Genomic DNA, 17,635 nt, shown 5'->3' on the forward strand with positions numbered 1-17,635 from the left:
GGGGCGGGGGGGGAAGCGGGGCTCCTTCTGTCAACAGGTCTCGGTACGCTTGGAGCTGGGAAGGGGCAGCCGGGGTTTGCGCCTTCTGGTCGCCAGAAATACCGAGATCCCGAGAGCAAAACCGGCGGTGCGGGGGAAGGCAGTGGTGGTGGTTAAAAGTCGGATAAGTCCTTTTGTTTGCTCTGAAAACAGAAGTCTGCCACGTCTCAAATGGGGTCGGAGACAAAGAATGACAAGTTTTGGATGAATGTGCTGCTGAATGTTGTCCAGTACCTTTGTATCCCTTGCTAAGGAATAGCTTGCAACAACTATACAGGGATGATTGGTGAAAAGCGTTTGGTTTATTATGAATATTATTCTGAAGTCTGTATTTCATCAGTTTTTATTTTAAGTCAAGCTATCAGTTTTATCTTGATTCACTGTGAAATAACTCACTTACTTGGCTGAATGAAGTCTGGCAGTAGGAAGGGCCTGTGGCCTTTTGGTACATTAGTATCCTGGGTTTCATTCCTTTGGCAGGACCCAAATTATAAGTCATGTGTGCATATTTGGATAAAAAATATTTTCTCTTTGGTAGCCAGCAGCTAGGGAAACACTTTTCCTGTCTGTTCTTTAACCGAACGCCAGAGTTCTATGTTTCTATGATTAGCTCGCTTAAACCAGTGTAAATGAGAGGGGTAGTTGTTTTTAGCATAAACTATAGGAAAAACCAAAAAAAGCGTTCTCTTTAGTTCTAACACTGCTGAAATGGAGGCAATCAAGAACTGAGAGTATCTCAGTCTCTCTATATCACTGGTAAAATTTCGGTAATGTTCACTAATACTGTGACCAGTTGATAATATGGACAAACCATACGGTAGATACGCATAATTTGTCAGATTCCGTAGTGTTTTAAAAACCTTATAAAATGTACTCTTCAATATTTAGCCTGATTTAGTTTGTCTCTGACTCTACGTAGAAATATGGTTTGTAACGTAAATATAAAAATATCAAATATAAAAATACTTTAAGATATTTAAATGCCTGTTTTATGACTCTTAAAATAGTTCTTACTTTAGATGTTTAAAACTTCATTTTACCTTCTTAGTTTTCTCATGCAGCTTTAATGTACTGTACCACTATTTTTTATCACAAATAGTTACAAACCATGATGATGAATTTATGAAATATCTGCCATGTTCTCTGTTGCAGATGTGATGGTGGAGGGAGGCAATCCTATTCGTTGTGCAATGGATGAGGGTTTTGTTACTCTTTTTAGAAAAGGCAGGATTAGGATTTGCTTATCTGATTAACTCACGGAGTGAGAGTGCCATTCAATCCATAGCTGAAGCGGTTTTGTTTCCTGCCGTTCTAGCACATTAGAGGTGGAGATTTTAACTGTAAAGTTGGCATTAGTCTCTGAGCAAAAGTGGACCTGCACTTGGAATCATAGAATCGTTTAGGTTGGAAAAGACGTTTAAGATCATCAAGCCCAACTGTTAACCTAGCACTGCCAAGTCCACCACTAAACCATGTCCCTCAGCACCGCCTGGCACTGCTTGAGGTTATCTGCAGCTGTTAGGCTTCAAAAGAGGGCCTGTGGAGGTTTGCTGATCAATGGACATCAAGGTAACTCCACTAGATTAAAGCTAATACATAAAATATGTTCATATGAGAAGAATATAATTAATCATAAATATTTTTATTAAAAATACCATACAGACTAATTACAAAATTTGCTGGTATGTAAAGTTAACAGGTTTCCAGAAATGTTAGTTCCTGCATTAATCAGCATATCCCCTGAATTTCCCTTTGAGAAGTTTAAAATAAACTTTACAGTGCACTGAACTAAATATTCCACGCCTATTGTAATGAAAAATAGACTAACATGCGCAAGCAGTATATATATCTCAAAAGTAGAAACTATAGAAAAACTCTATTTAAGAAATAATATGGTCTTGTATCGTAAAAGAGGGACCTGCGTAAAACAGGTATTGCATCATGTCCCTGTAAAAACAGATCTGCTTGTTCATCTCCCTATGGAAATCCAGATTCAAAAGGAACATTGCTGAAATCAGCCTTTCAGTGCCCTGTTAGTTGCATCAGGTTTTGTTTCTAAATAAAACGGTACATATATGAACTAGTGTATAAGCTATTAATGATGTGTTGCTAATAATCTTTATAGCAGTTGCTGAAAAAAGCCCCAGTTTTTCTCACATAATGTTCCATAGAGGCTTCAGTATTGTGTGTATGTATCTTGTTACATGTGTTCATATTAGCAGTTCATTAGATTTCCAGTGTGATCTTGCTTTGATTAGGCATGATACCAGTTATGAGATTTCATGTTGATTTCAGTAAGATTTAAATACTTTCCCTGTCACTCTTCTCTTTTTGGTGAAATTGGTATGCTCTGTTACGCCGCAAGTTTTATGTGACATGATGGATGTGGTGAAGCACTTTGAGATGTTTGTATTGAAGATATTCTTAAAAGTATGACATTGTATTGCAGGGTTTTTTTTTAAAAACACTGAGCATAGTTGGAACCAAGTCATTCTTTTATTTCACCTTGCTTCTATTCTCATTAATAATTTATTAGAAATGATCTCATATAGCTCCCTACTCCTTTTAACTGAGGATGAATCTTTGGTGTACTGAACTTACACAAAATCTGATACAGAATAGCATTTAACCACAAAGAGGTGACCCAAAACTGAAACAGCTTGTCACGACGTCAGCACTTGCTGAAAGCTCATTTTAAGTCGGACTAATACATAGTGACCATGAATCGTTACAAAATAGCCTCCAGTAAAGGTGACAGATACACATAGCTACCAGAAATTAAGTATTTGCGAAGTAAAACAGTAGCAAAATCCCAGAGTTTGTTCTGAGGACCCTGTGTGTTGCAGAGCCTGCCTGTGAAATTGTAATCTAGAAACTATTGAACGTTTGCCCATAGACAAGAAGCCCTGCAAAAGAAATATGGAGAATGGCTGCGAAGTACAGATCGCTGTCGTAGAATCAAACTCCTATTCGATTGGTGTGCATGCATTTATTGTGCGGTTAAAGCTTGTCTCAAAACAGGGCCTAGAAATGCTTTGTGTTATATCAGCATCCTCACGAGGAGAACTGCAAGATACGCAATGTAAAAAGTTGGCAAGAGGTGAGGAGGGCTTTTACTCTCAGCTTGACTGAACTTGATAGTTAAGTTACAGGCACTGCAAACACTGAATAAAATGTGTAAAACTTTCAGCTTTTCCTATTCCTGGTCTCTCTTTTTGCATAAGCAGGTGAAAATGGAGATCAGAATTTCACTACGTAAAGGAAAGCATAAAGTATGCTTTTTAATTTTTTTTTTTTTTTACTCTGTGAAGCAACATTTGACAGAAGAAATTTCTGCATTTTTTCAGCTAATGGTTCAGCTTGGGTGTTGTGACAACAGTTGCAGAATCTTAAGAAAATTATTTTTGCATTTTTAGGAGTAAAATGTATGACCCTGTTAAATTGGTTTTGGGATATGAGAACAGTATGAGCTGATAGTTAAAATACTCTTATCAGCAAAGCTTTTCTCTTGGTAGGGATTGTTAAAACCTGAAGAGAACCAAACAAATTTAAGCATGCTTGGTAACTACCATTTATTTTGTCATAACTAGATATTGATAACAGTAGTTTAGAAAGCATTACATGCATGTGTTCTGAGAAAGTCTAACTGCAGAGTGAGCTGCTGGTAACCCCAGCACAGTGTCTGCAGAGTGGACAGTGCTAAGACTGTAGCAGAGGCCTTGGAAGTACAAGCACAGGATGATAGCAGGGGGCCCTGGGCCGTTAAAACGAATGACTACTTATCAATTTGGAAAGCTGCCTTTTGAGGAACTAGTATTAGGGCATTGCAAGAGGAGTGACACAAAAAAGGATGTATGTGTGGCTTAACTGGGTGAATAAAGCATTAGTGATGTTATCAGAAAGTTATACCCTGAAGAATATTTAGGGGGAAACAGGGACTTCCCATTGGAGAAGGCTATGTGTCTTGATGAATGGTAAGGAAGAACAGGAAAAGTGTTGTAACATTGTACCGGGGTCACAACTTGCTAGTGCAAAACAAGCAGACAAAAAAAAAACCCACCCTGTGAGAACCTCTGCAAGTTGCCCATACCGGATAGCACAAGTGGAATTGTCTTTACATTGCGTGTGCAAGCCCATAGCAGAAATGATTGCTTGCACAGGTGCTCTGCTTGAGAATCAGGTTCGGCAGCATCGATCACTCGTATCTTGCCTTGCTACCTGTGCAAATATTGATCATTGTCAAAGGCAATACTACTGCTGTTGCTTGTGTCTGGGTTTAGCATTTGGTCTAGACCTCTTGGGGCTGCATTTGGATGCCACAAAGCTTACAATAATTTTATAAAATCTGGTTTACAGTCCAAGATTTGGCACTTGAATGCTGACATCAAAAGAGCTGCAACTGTATCAGGATCGAGTGCCACGGTTTAAAGTCAGATTTAAGAGCAAAATCTTGGTTGCAGATTACACAGTTAAACCTGTGACCTGGAGCTGGCCTGCTGGCCAAGGCTGCTACTAGACAGTGGTACTCTGCATTTAAGGGATAGATGTCTAACATGTCAGATATAGTTTATATACATATATCTCTCACAAGTCAGTACATATGTGTATGAATATATAGGCACATACAGCCTGGTGGGTTTTTTTATTTGCCATATTAATACCAATCTTTTTTAATTCATCTTTTTGTTTTGAGGTATACTTTTCAGAGGAAAAATCTGCTGCTTTGTCAGCCATGTAACTTTGTATGCTAGATAGCCCACTGAAACAGTTTATTCTGGCTGTAAGTGGAAAACAAATAAGATTTTGCACTGTAATGGACTTTCCACCATACTCTTAAAGTACCATTGGGTAGATTCAGGGATAGCCAGTTATTAGGTAGGTAGTTATGGCAAGGTTTGCAGAGACGAAGGAAGAAAACGAGAAACCTCAGGAGAAATACTACTCACTGGTAGGAAAAGACTTGTTATTTCTTGTAAAAGACTTCAGCTTGTACAAAGCTGAAGAAAGGCACTTCCACAGCCTTTACTTTTTCCTTTGGGTAAAGCAGTGCCCACGTTGTGTATCTCAGCAGTGTTCAGTTAGAGCTGTCACTAGGTTCTACCCAGAGAGATAATCAGTGTTTACTACTTGAGTAGTGCAGGGTTCTGGGAACAGCTTGACCTGCTCTCTCCTAAAGGCTAAACATTTCTGTTTCTCTGTTGATTTAACCAACTTGGCAATAGCTATAAAAAGCCAGAATAGCACAGCTGCTGCTTGGATGATAAAGTAGTGACATGCCCCGGCTTATTTTATCTGGTTTACCTGGAATCTGATGCATTTGCACTGTACAGTTCATTTGCACTGTAAGTAAAACACTTTATCAGTGCTCGTGGAATGTGTGCATGGTTCAGTGCTTTTAAAAAGACTAAACTTAAGCTGGTTATTTTATGCTATTTCTAAATGAAGGTGAACAAAACTTTTATCAACAATAGTGATTCACAGTACAGAAAACGGGTATTCATTTATGAATCGTTTAGCTATGTTTTCAGTTGTTAGTCACTATCAAGAAATGCTACTGATAGGAAGACTTTTAAATCTTGAATTTTTTACAATTTGCCACATTAGTGGCAGTGAGAAAACAGCATGTCTGTCAAGCTGCTTTACAAACCTGCTCCTGGACAGGACTGTTGGTTGTAGTGCAGCAAAACAAAGCCTGAAAACTGCTTCCCCATCACTTTAATTCTTTATAAGGCTTCCTAACAGGATAGATCAATCTACATTTGTCCCTGCTGTTTAGCAGTTTTGAACGGTGCTCCTTAGGCCTAAAACTCTCTCAGAATCATAAAATCATTTAGGTTGGAAAAGACCCTTAAGATCAAGTCCAACTATATCTTCTGTTTTGAAAATGTTCTGCCTTGTCTGTTTTTAAAAACTGTGTAGAAATTGAATAATTAAACCAAGGGTTGCCAAATTAGGCTACCAATGGCAAAACATGACATGTTTAACTTTGGGAGTAAGGTAATTTATGTACACATTATACTAATAGGAGTATACTACAGAGTACCTCAAATTGTTCCTAAGGTACTAATTTGCTTCAACCTTTTTCTGAAAGGATTTTCACTGATAATGTGTGGACTGCTTTGCTTCTCTGTCTGTTGTGATTTAGATGGAGCATGCCAGATTACTTTGGGCCACTGAGTCATGGGCTACATCTGAGCAAAAATTGAGAGGCAGTACTGGATCATGGTTCAGGTTTCCTGAACAGTTAGGTCTTGGAATACTTTTGGTGTAAACAACGCAAAAGTCGGGGAGGGAAGGACCTCAGCTTCCCAGAAGAGAGGGGGCCAGCTCCAGCTATCTTCTTATTCTTTAAATAGTCCTAGCTATGATGATCAATTCTAATGACTTCAATTGTAAGTACCAAAAATTGTTCAGAGTTGGAGCTTCTCCAAGTGATAAGGATTTACAGGCTGTGGTAAACTCTCTTGCACAGAGGTGAATCTTGGTAAATGAGCTTGACTGTAGTAGGTCTTTAATGCGATGAGGCAACACGTCAGGTTTTACTACTGCAATGTATGTGGATGGCGTATCTTTACAATTTTGTTTTAGTAATTTCAGAAATTACTAAAGGCGACTACAAATAGCTGTTATTGTAGCTGCCCTTGGAGCCAGTTTTGGCTGCATTTTAGAAATGAGTCTCTGAACTTCGCTTCTTAGTGCATGTATATACAAGATAAAGTATGGGTTTGCACGTTAGTATTTAAAGTAATCCAAGGATCTATTCATGTGCTGCTGTTTCAATAAATTAGAAATTGGAACAAAGGCTTCCATTGGGTGATATTGAAATCTATAGGGAGTTATGCTACTAGCTTGCCTGATTATTGCTTCTGAAACATTTGGATGTAGGTATCTTTAACCAGATATTTTAATTTGATTTTTTAGTTACATTTCATAAGGGTATATGAGGATAGGAAGATATTTATGGGAACACTGACTTGTGTGGCTTTTTTATTAGTGATATTGTTTTTATTTGGGACTGTATATTTCACAGCTCTTTCATTTCGTGAGGATCCTGACTTTCCATGTGCAATATCTTGGTTTAGGTTATAATCTATTGGCCCAAAAAACCCCAAACCTCTCAAACCTCAAATAGAGTTGTTTTTTTTCTAAATGCATTCTTCTGCTTTCCATGTGTTTAACTGGCTTCTATTGTATTAATCTTTGCAAGTGTCTCTGTCCTTCTTACTGCTTTGTTTATGTTCTCTAGTCTGTTTGTGGGAAAAAGATCAAAAAAGTCTTTGTTTCTTTCCATTTTATCATTCTAAAGCCCAATCTGATGGTAAATTTATGAAAGGTAATGTCTGAACAGGTGTAGCACAGTAGTGCAAGTGTTCATTATAGATCCCAGTAAGAAAGGCACTCGGACTCTAAACATGTTGACTAAAATAATGGGAGATTTATGGGAGATAACAGGAGAAGGAAAAAAGGGGATAGCATAGATAACTTTACACCTGTTCAGCTATGGAGCCCCGAGTTGTACAGCACTGGACAGACATCTAGGCATGGCAAGCTGTGCAAATCCTGTCTGTGGTGAGGATCACCAGCATTGTAGTCTTTAGAGCTTTTACAGGATGTTCTTGGAAGTAAACAGTTCTATTTATCATTTCCACTGCCAAGCAAAAGGATGTTATATGAAAACATGCTGCTTCACTTGAAGGTATAATGATTCTATAATGTAGAATCGTAGAATGGTTTAGGTTGGAAGGGATCTTTAAAGGTCATCTAGTCCAACCCCCCTGCTGTGGGCAGGGACATCTTCAACTAGATCAGGTTGCTCAAAGCCCCGTCCAACCTGACCTTGAATGTTCCCAGGGATGGGGCATCTACCACCTCTCTGGGCAACCTGTGCCAGGGTTTCACCACCCTCATCGTAAAACACTTCTTCCTTATATCTAGTCTGCATTTACTCTCTTTCAGTTTAAAACATTACCCCCTGTCCTATTGCTACAGGTCCTGCTAAAAAGTCTGTCCCCATCTTTCTTATAAGCCCCCTTTAAGTATTGAAAGGCTGCAATAAGGTCTCCCCAGAGCCTTCTCTTCTCCAGGCAAATTATGCCACATGCAAGTGCTGTAATTGCCAGGTGCCAAGTGGGGGCTGCTTATTCTGTCGCAATTAGTCTGCTTGTAGTATGGTTACATGGGAAAGCTGCTGAATCTTGTAAATAATTAATTAAAATAATAGGGGAATTGTTATAATATAACATATTGATAAATTGATTTTTAGAACAAGAAAGGAACGAATGGTCATGAACCAGTAGGCACAAACTTGAGAGAAATGAAGTGTCTTTCAGACTGTAAAAATTGTGCCAAGTTCCTCAAAGATCATGTCCTAAGTTAACCTATCCCACTTATAATGTGAAAACCACACCTCCACTGCTGAAATCTCCCCTTACCATATTAATCCCCTTACCCACTGAACATGCGTAGTTAATGTTGAGAATGACAAAGCAAAATGGTAATGAGAAAGTTATAATAACCAATCTGTTTGTAGAATGGGCAGTAGTTAGCTGATTTCAAGATATAAATAAGGACTTGTTTTGTATTTTGGTGTGCTAGCTTTGTGGAGTTACCACCTAGCACCCACCTCTGCGCAGACATGAAAGAAACAAATATCTGGGCTCTGTGTGTGAGATTGGCTTATTGCACACCAGGTAACGAACCCCCTTTGAGGGACAACATGCTGAGTTCATCCAGCGGTCTCAAGTGATAAGTATAGTAGAGCGCAGGCCTGTGCCTATTCAGGTCAACTGGTATGCAGATCACTGACTCCTTGATGTACAATAGTCTTCTGTTTAAGATCACTGCAGCATGAACTAAAATCAATACCACTGGTTTTAGATCAACCTACTAATTATGCTGGTGAAGTCAGTTCCAACTTACTTTGGAGTAATTCCATTTTTTGAGTTGATTTATTTTCACTGAATAAGATCACCTGAAACTGAAATGAGCGTCCACAAAATAGCTGAAAGCCCTAATGGACCTGTAAACCTGCAATGTGGAATTGAACGGACTCTGGCAGCTTGGGCTGTAGTCTGCTTTTATTTGCTGCTTGGTCAAAGACTAAGGCTGAACTGAAATATTTTTATTCCATTACTGATGCAGCTGTTGCGTTCCTTCTCAGTCTAGTGCATTTTACTCATTTCTCTTGGTTTCCCTACCTGTCTTCTGGTTTCCTGTTCATTCCTTCAGAAAGCTGAGTGCATTCTTGTCACGGATGAGTGGAATGCACGTCTCAAAAGAGAAGCGGGGATATATTTTATTGATATAAAATAATAATTTGACAGAGCTCAGTAAGTTCTATGGAATTTAACAAAGTTTTAACAGTGGTTTGACAAGGTTCAATAAGTTTGATGGCAAGAGTCACCTTATTAATTCCTTCATGGAAGAAACATACAAAGGAAAATTGAGTTAGAATTGAGTTAGAAGGATTGACACAGAGGCTGGAGATGCAAAGAGTAAGGAGGACCCTCCCTTTGAGTAAAGAGGTTCAGAGTGGACCCCCTTGCTTTCTAAACTCCTTTTGGAGCCTAGGTGTGGCTGGATCCAATCTTAGTCTCGGACTTGGTCAACAGTTTATGTCTAATGGAGTTATCCATACAGTGTTTCTAATAATATTGAGTAGCTACATGGATTAGTAATGTTTCGTAATATTAATTCAGCATGCTATCAGTCACTTACCGAGGATCTGTCATGGGTAAGGGATGTCTCCGCCTTGGGTAAGGAAGGATCTCTTAGTCTCAGGTAAGGAGCCTCTAATCTTGAGAGGCATCCCTGCTCAAGGGGAGAGTCACCTGGCATGCAGTCCAGCTGCAGTTCAGGGAGAGCTCAAATTGGGCCCATCCTGATGGTAATATTTATAGGGTGAAGTAGTTGGCTGCTTGTCAATAGTATAGACAAGAATAGGTGTCTTTGTTTTAGCTCTGGTATCTTGTTCTGTACTTTGGTTATCTTATACTTTGGGGTTTCGAAACCACCTTTCAAAATATTTTTCAAGACACCTTTACTCCCCTGTATGTGAGCCAGGGGCTTTCTGGCTCGCAAGTTCTCCCCAGGGACGTGAGGCCTGTTGCTCCTTAGTCGACCGGAACCAAAGTATGGCTAGGGGTCAAGTGTATTTGTCACAACTCTCAGCTTCAGTGGGAATTCATTGTTTGTTTATTCTGTACCATCTCTATGCTTAAAGTCAAGTACGTGACTGTTATGCAACTGTCACCTGGCATGCAGTCCAGCTGCAGTTCAGGGAGAGCTCAAATTGGGCCCATCCTGATGGTAATATTTATAGGGTGAAGTAGTTGGCTGCTTGTCAATAGTATAGACAAGAATAGGTGTCTTTGTTTTAGCTCTGGTATCTTGTTCTGTACTTTGGTTATCTTATACTTTGGGGTTTCGAAACCACCTTTCAAAATATTTTTCAAGACACCTTTACTCCCCTGTATGTGAGCCAGGGGCTTTCTGGCTCGCAAGTTCTCCCCAGGGACGTGAGGCCTGTTGCTCCTTAGTCGACCGGAACCAAAGTATGGCTAGGGGTCAAGTGTATTTGTCACAACTCTCAGCTTCAGTGGGAATTCATTGTTTGTTTATTCTGTACCATCTCTATGCTTAAAGTCAAGTACGTGACTGTTATGCAACTCCTCAGTTTTAAAAACTTTAAGATTTTTACATTTCTTAACTTTTCTGACATATTTCTTTGTTCTTGGCAGAAAAGGTACAGTTTGGCTGTTGGTCCTCCCAAAAAGGTTCCAAAAGTCAAGGGTGTAGAGTCTGCAGCAGTGCAAGCATTTCTCAGACGGCAAGAAGAAGAAAAAAGAAAAAAAGGTAACAGTCCAAAATATTTCCTATGGGAGACTTTCATTGACTCTTTGAGACTTTGCCACCTATTCAAAGTTCTTGCAAATGCAGCTACACATCTGTTTCTGGAATTTATGCACATAAATGATGCTGAGGGAAAGCTGGGACTGAGTAAGGACTAGGGATGTTTGCATGCTTTCCTAAGGAGTTAAATATTAATCAGCTACACTAGCATTTACTGTTGGAGATGGAGAAGTAGTGAAGGTGAAGAGATATTGCAAGAAACTACCTGGACTTTTGGTAATTTAACTTTGAAAAGCTTTATCTGTCTGAAAAAATGGTAGGAGTTCCTGTTGTTGTGTCTTAATGTAGTGTATCAATACAGTCTGAATTTAAAATTTGTATGGCAGAGGCTTTGTTTGAGCCACAGTTTTTCCTTGGTATTACATTTCCTTTAAATAACCTATAGAATAAACTAACACTGCATTGCTTCTGGTGTTAATATTTTGTTAAAGGTAACCAAATATGATGGACTGGATGGCCCAGGGTATTCCTTCTCTCCTGGGCCGGTCATGAGCCTGCTCCTTCTCCCGGGTGCCAGGTCCAGCCAGAGGCAAGACTGAGCATGAATTCCACATAGGCTTGCATACACTCACACTCTGTACAGTCACAGCCCTGGACAACAGAATAACATAGGCAGGGGATGGTACCTTTACAGGCACCCACAGCATGAGTAGCCCAAAACATTTTCTAGGAATTGATGCTTTTCCTGAATCTTTCTGGTATTTGGCCCCGACTCCCTTGGTCTCTCCAGCGTCTGACGTTCAGACCTCTCATCTTATTCACCAGCTAATTCAGCCCGAATTTTGTCAACAGATCACACACAGACTCAAGATAGAGAGCATACTTATGCAGAAAATGGCTAAAAACAGTTCAGTAAGAATATAGGACAGACTGTGGAGATAAGGCGCAGGACTCTACCAGACAAATGTAGTGACCAGCAGCTTGTTTATCTGTGACTGGCTTCTTCTGTCTCTCCCCTACACGCCTCTACACATAGACTCAGCCTGTTTTCCAATTCTTATCCCCCCAATACTCTTTGATTCCCTCCCTTTCCTCATCTTCCCTTAAACATCTGATAGTAAATTCTGTACAGTCTCAAAATTCTCTTGCTCAGTCTCAGGACTGCTTCCATTACCTAGAGATCCCATAAGTCCTGTACCTCCTCACACAGTAATTTTCCTTAGTTTGCGTAGCATTCTGGAGAGCTGCTTGGGTTGAATCACCTTAGTGGGTTTTGCAATAGCAGCATTTGACTTAATTGTTTGCCTTTGTTTGTCAGAGTAGCTGATTCAGGTGGGTTAGCTTGCCCTGTTGGCAGACCTCTGATCACCTGTTGGTCTATTTTGAATAGCTGTTAGCCAGATATCCTTAAACTACTGTCCTAAATGGTTTATCAGTTTGGAAGAAATTGAAATAAAAAGTAGTGGTTTTGCATAACTTTCTCCTGGTTTTCTTCTACAGCATTGGAAGAAAGAAGAAAGAAAGAAGAACTCTTGGCTAGACGTATTGAACTGAAACATGACAGAAAGGCAAGAGCTATGGCCTCGCGAACAAAGGATAATTTTTATGGCTATAATGTCATTCCTGTTGAAGAGAAGCCTAAAAAGAGGAGGACTTGTGAGAATGTTGCTCAGGCCCCAGAGGCTGAGTATGCAACAGAAGATGAAACTGAGCAACTTGAATACAGTCAGACTGAATCTGAGCATGAGCAAGAAGAATATGAAGAGAAACCATCCAAAGTTGCAGTGAAACCAAAGGCACCTCCCAAAAGTGCACCAGCACCTCTGAACTTTGCAGAGCTGTTAAGGCTTGCTGAAAAAAAACAATATGAACCAGTGGAAATAAAAGCAGTGAAAAAGGTAGAAGAGAGACCCAGAACAGCAGAAGAATTGAGAGAGAGGGAGTATTTGGGACGCAAAAACAAAAGAGTAGAAATGCATAAGAAAAGTGAGAAGGAGATTAAGAATACAGGGATATCCAGTTCTTCAAAAAAAGTGACTTCTCGGAAAGAATCTGTAAATGCAAAACTTAACAAAAGTTCAGTAGATAAACATTCCACACCAAAAGGCAGTCTGTCGTCTTCTGTGAGCGGTACTGATAAAAAATCCAAAGCACCAGCATTGACTGAAAAACACTCACGGTCATCATCTTCCTCCAGATTTGATCAAATGGAAAAAACCTCACAAAATGGCTCCTTAAAAAGCTCTACTGGTAGCAGTCATAGTAAATTACCTGTCAATGGTATTGGAAAGTCTGGCTCAAGCTCTCATGTGCCACCCTCAAAACCAGCGACCAATGGGGCTCCAAGGCTACCATCTGCTAAAGAATCCAGCCTGAAAAAGTCTGCCCATACAAAATCGGGAAATGCTGCAGCCCTTCAGCATGGAATCAACTCCAATGCAAAACGATCAGGCAGCAGCTTAGGAAAAGGAGGACCTGGACATCCAGGTGGCGGTTCAAATGCCGGACCTGGGCGATCGAGCAGCAATTCTGGCATGGGACCTGGAAGGCCAGGAAGCGGTTTAAGCCCAGGAGCTGGCCGACTGGGCAGCGGCTCAGCCGCAGGACCTGGAAGGCCAGGCAGCAGCTCAAGTCCAGGACCTGGGCGACTGGGTGGTGGCTCAGGCATGGGACCTGGAAGGCCGGCTGGCAGCTCAAGCACAGGACCTGGGCGACCAGGCAGCAGCTCAAGCACGGGACTTGGGCGACCGGGCAGCAGCTTGGGCACTGGCCCAGGAAGGCCAGGCATCAGCACAAACGCAGGACCTGGGCGACCAGGCAGCACCATGGGTACAGGACCAGGAAGGCCAGGGGTCAGCCCCAGCACTGGACTTGGGCGACCAGGCAGCAGCTTGGGAACAGGACCAGGAAGGCCAGGAGTCAGCCCAAGCACTGGACCTGCGCGACCAGGCAGCAGCTTGGGAACAGGACTAGGAAGGCCAGGAATCAGTCCAAGCACAGGAGCCAAGCGGCCAGGCAGCAGCTTGGGAACAGGACCAGGCATCAGCCCAAGCGCAGGACCTGGGAGACCAGGCAGTGGCTTGGGTACAACTGTAAAACCGAAGTGTACTGTTGTATCGGAAACTATTTCTTCTAAAAACCTAGTCACGAGACCTAGCAATGGACAGATAAATGGAATGAGATCTTTTCAAGGGCATAGACCTGTGTTTCATCCACAAGGTAAAAAGTTCTCGAGCAAATAATTTTTTCACTTAGTTATTTGTTTTGTATTTTTTATATATGTCTGAGTTGAGGTCACTGAGGGTCTTTGACATTTATAGATGCAATTAGGAAGACTTGGACAAAATACCATATTTGCCTTTTAAAGAGTGCATTTAACGGTAGAATGCTTTTTTCTGCTTTGCAACTTTTTATTTATTTTTACCTATGCTCATATTCCTTGAAATACAGGCCTGGGGTGTGAAGTATTACATGAAAGAAAACTAAGCAGCCTGTGATGGATATTGGTATACAACTGCTGTTAGAAGGAAAAGAATTGAATGATTCAGTTCCTGCATCGCTTAATTATGCTTAGTCTTTAAAATTTCATAGTGTCTTAAATAACAGATGCTTAAAGCGGTACATGAAAATTAAAACCACACAGCAAACCTGTGATTGATACTTGTTTTGGCAAATTCACCTTATCAGTAAGCAAGCAGTTCTAAAAATTTATTTCTGAACAGAAACAAGCAGCATGGTCTCTAGCAAATAAGTGCCTAGAAAACCCTGAACAAGAACATAGGCTTCTGTCTGGTAGCTTCCTCAGGATGCAGTTGGTGATACTGATATGTAATCTTCTTAAAGGAAGTATTTCCTTTTACTGAGTTTCTGAGAATTGCTAGTTAACTTGAGGCAGAAGTTTTCCACCTTGAAGTCCAGAGCTGTAAAATGGCCGTGCCCAAGGTGTAACGAGAAGTACTGTTAAATTAATGTTATGTTAATGTTATTAATTAATGATTTTTTCACTCCCTGTCATTTAGGTCTTGGAAGACCACCTATTAGTTACAAGAGACAAATAGAAGATGATGATGATGATGAATATGACTCTGAAATGGATGACTTCATTGAAGATGAAGGGGAACCCCAAGAAGAAATATCAAAACATATTCGGGAAATATTTGGCTATGACCGGAAAAGGTAAGAAAAATGTCAATTTTAAGATATTGCAGAACAAGCAACCAAACAACAGAAATTAATATAGCTCAACGAATAAAAATGTTTTAGAAATAGGGGAAGTGCTGGTATCCAAAAATGGTTTTGCATTGCAGAAATTTAACAAGCATTAGAGCTGCTTCTGTGCAGAAGGGACCTTGAATTTTCACACTGCCTGCCATGCTCTTCTGGGGAGCAATAAAATTTGATGCAATAGGACATAGTTGGAAAACAACTCAGCTTCTTCAGTGTCTTACCTGTATAACTCGTAGCAACTCTTTGTTATTATTGGATGTTAAAATGCTTTCTATAGCAGTCTGCAGCGTTTCAGAATTCATCAAATGTAGCTGCATGAATATGAACTACTAAATGCAATAGTGTTAGCTGTTTGGTAAGAGGATTTAACTTGGTATGACTAGGAACTGCTGGAAGATGAAGGCTCTTATTTGGCTTATTTAAATACTTCCCTCTTGTCTGACATTAAGGTATAAGAAAGCAAGCATTTTAAAGGCTTGTAACTTAGATTCTTTCAAAACATTAAAATCTGTATATAGCAAGGTAATTATTCTTTCTAAGAAGGTATGTGAATTCATAACTCAACTGTACATTATCATGTTTTTTTAGTGTGCTGAAAACTAATATTTAATTTCCAGATACAAAGATGAAAGTGATTATGCCTTACGTTATATGGAGAGCAGCTGGAGAGAGCAACAGAAAGAAGAAGCTAGGAGGTACGCACAGATTTAAACTCACACAGAGTGTGGCAAGTTTGTTTATTGCCCAAGTCATGGGGCTAAGTTAGAGTGGATATTTGCCCCTGTTTTATAGCAGAGGTAAATAAGCCTTACCATTTCTTATAAGAAAGCTTAGGTAAAGATGAAACTCAGCCAGCCAGTGGTGGGTACAGTGTTCATTCTCATGCTTCACAAACTTGCTGGGAGGGGGAAGAGCTACACCCATTTCTAGTACCCAACCAGCAAGACTATCCAGCGCTTATTTATTGAAGAGGAGATCAGTGATTGCAGGTGCTGTTTTAGGTATCACTTTCAACATATTGACTTCTAGAAGCTGAAGAAACTATGCAGGGACATAGCTAGAACATGCTGTATTAGCAGAGTCTCTTCCATGGGCCTGTTCACCAGTCATGGCAGCTAGAATGAGTGGAGCAATGTTGTGCTTGTAGCTACCCAAATGGTGCCTCAAGCCAGGAAGTTGCGACAAAATCTTTTGCTTCTCCACTGTTTGATACTGTCCTGGTTTCGGCTGGGATAGCTGCCGCCTGCCGCCAGTAGGTTGTAGAATGGAACTTCCGGTATTTGGCTGCCTGCCAGGTTAAACCACGACAGACATATCCATTCTCTCCCTTGCCAACGTAAAAGGTTTAGGTGGCTCTCAGAGAAGTTGATGAGAGTCAGTCCTGCTATGACTTGTATGTAAGAGTTACATTGGCAAGAATTGATGGATGTGTTTCAGTTGCTTCTTTTTGGAAAAAAATGACCTTTTGTATTAAAATCATTTTTTTTCACAATCTTGATTTTTTTAACAAAAGTTTTAAATAATTTTTCTCTCAAAAGATTTTATTCTAATCTAATGATAACATCTTGATTTCTTTTCTTAAAGCTGTATTCTTGCTATAATTAAAGAAAATCTATGATTGTTGAACTGACTTAAAATTTTTGCTCAAATCAGCTGCAATAATTTTAGGATTGCTTTTCTTGGGGGAGGGGTGGAAGTCAAATTTCATGTTTCTTGAGTAGCAGTGTGTAAATGATTTCATCTTATTTGGCAGCTTGAGACTTGGTGTTCAGGAGGACTTAGAAGAATTGAGACGGGAAGAAGAAGAATTAAAACGCAAGAGACAGTCTAAGAAGCTGAGGACACGTTAACTGACTTATGGTGTTGACTTTGTTCATGTTTCTGCTACCCTCTGCCTCCATACATCTCTTAGTCTACTTCAGTTTCCATTTGCTTGTTAGAGGGCAAAAGAATATTTAAAGGGATTAAAGTACTGAAAAGCAAGGCTTTAGTTTGACCTAAATAAGATATTTATTTTTAATACTTGCAAGGGTTGGTTTTTTATGAAGAAATTAATGCACTAACGCATATTATTAAGTGGAATAAAATTAATAGATGTTTCCATTGATTAAACCAGTTCAAGATGCCAGCAGAAATATTGACTAGCTATGCACTGACTCGGAACTGCGTGGGCCCATATACCAGTAAACCAATTTGCATTCACTTGAAAGAAAGGAATAGCATTCTTGTTCCCTGATATTTCTTGAGACTTAGAGTAATTGCTTTATATCCTACTCTGTCTCCCAACTTGAGCCTCAAAGTATTGAAATGTCATCTTCTGTACCGAAGCAGCTTGGGTGTAAATTCAGGCGTTGCCACAGATGTTCAAAGCAATAAAGTGCTGCATATTTTCTGATTTAGGGACCCATAAAAATAATTTGAACCTCTTTATTTCTAAACAGAAAAGTGCATGTCATTTGCAAATTGTACAGTTATAGATACGGCCAAAAGATTATGTTGGCTTTTGCTGTGTCTGGAA

The 17,635-nt window shown here is 40.0% G+C and overlaps 1 protein-coding gene across 1 annotated transcript; it reads left to right on the forward strand.

The window, feature by feature from the left end:
* Positions 1-10,778: 10,778 nt before the first annotated feature.
* SPTY2D1 (SPT2, Suppressor of Ty, domain containing 1 (S. cerevisiae)) lies at positions 10,779-16,967 on the forward strand (the record flags this gene model as incomplete). The annotated part of the gene is made up of 6 exons (XM_009574132.1): positions 10,779-10,893; positions 12,391-13,839; positions 13,963-14,109; positions 14,910-15,066; positions 15,735-15,812; positions 16,871-16,967. Coding segments are annotated over 6 exons (2,043 nt in total), but the record flags the coding sequence as incomplete, so codon positions are not given.
* Between the last annotated feature and the right edge of the window lie 668 nt (positions 16,968-17,635).

The sequence above is a fragment of the Fulmarus glacialis genome, unplaced genomic scaffold (genome assembly GCF_000690835.1).
Source record: "Fulmarus glacialis isolate BGI_N327 unplaced genomic scaffold, ASM69083v1 scaffold1613, whole genome shotgun sequence".
In the NCBI taxonomy this organism is placed as follows: Eukaryota; Metazoa; Chordata; class Aves; order Procellariiformes; family Procellariidae; genus Fulmarus; species Fulmarus glacialis.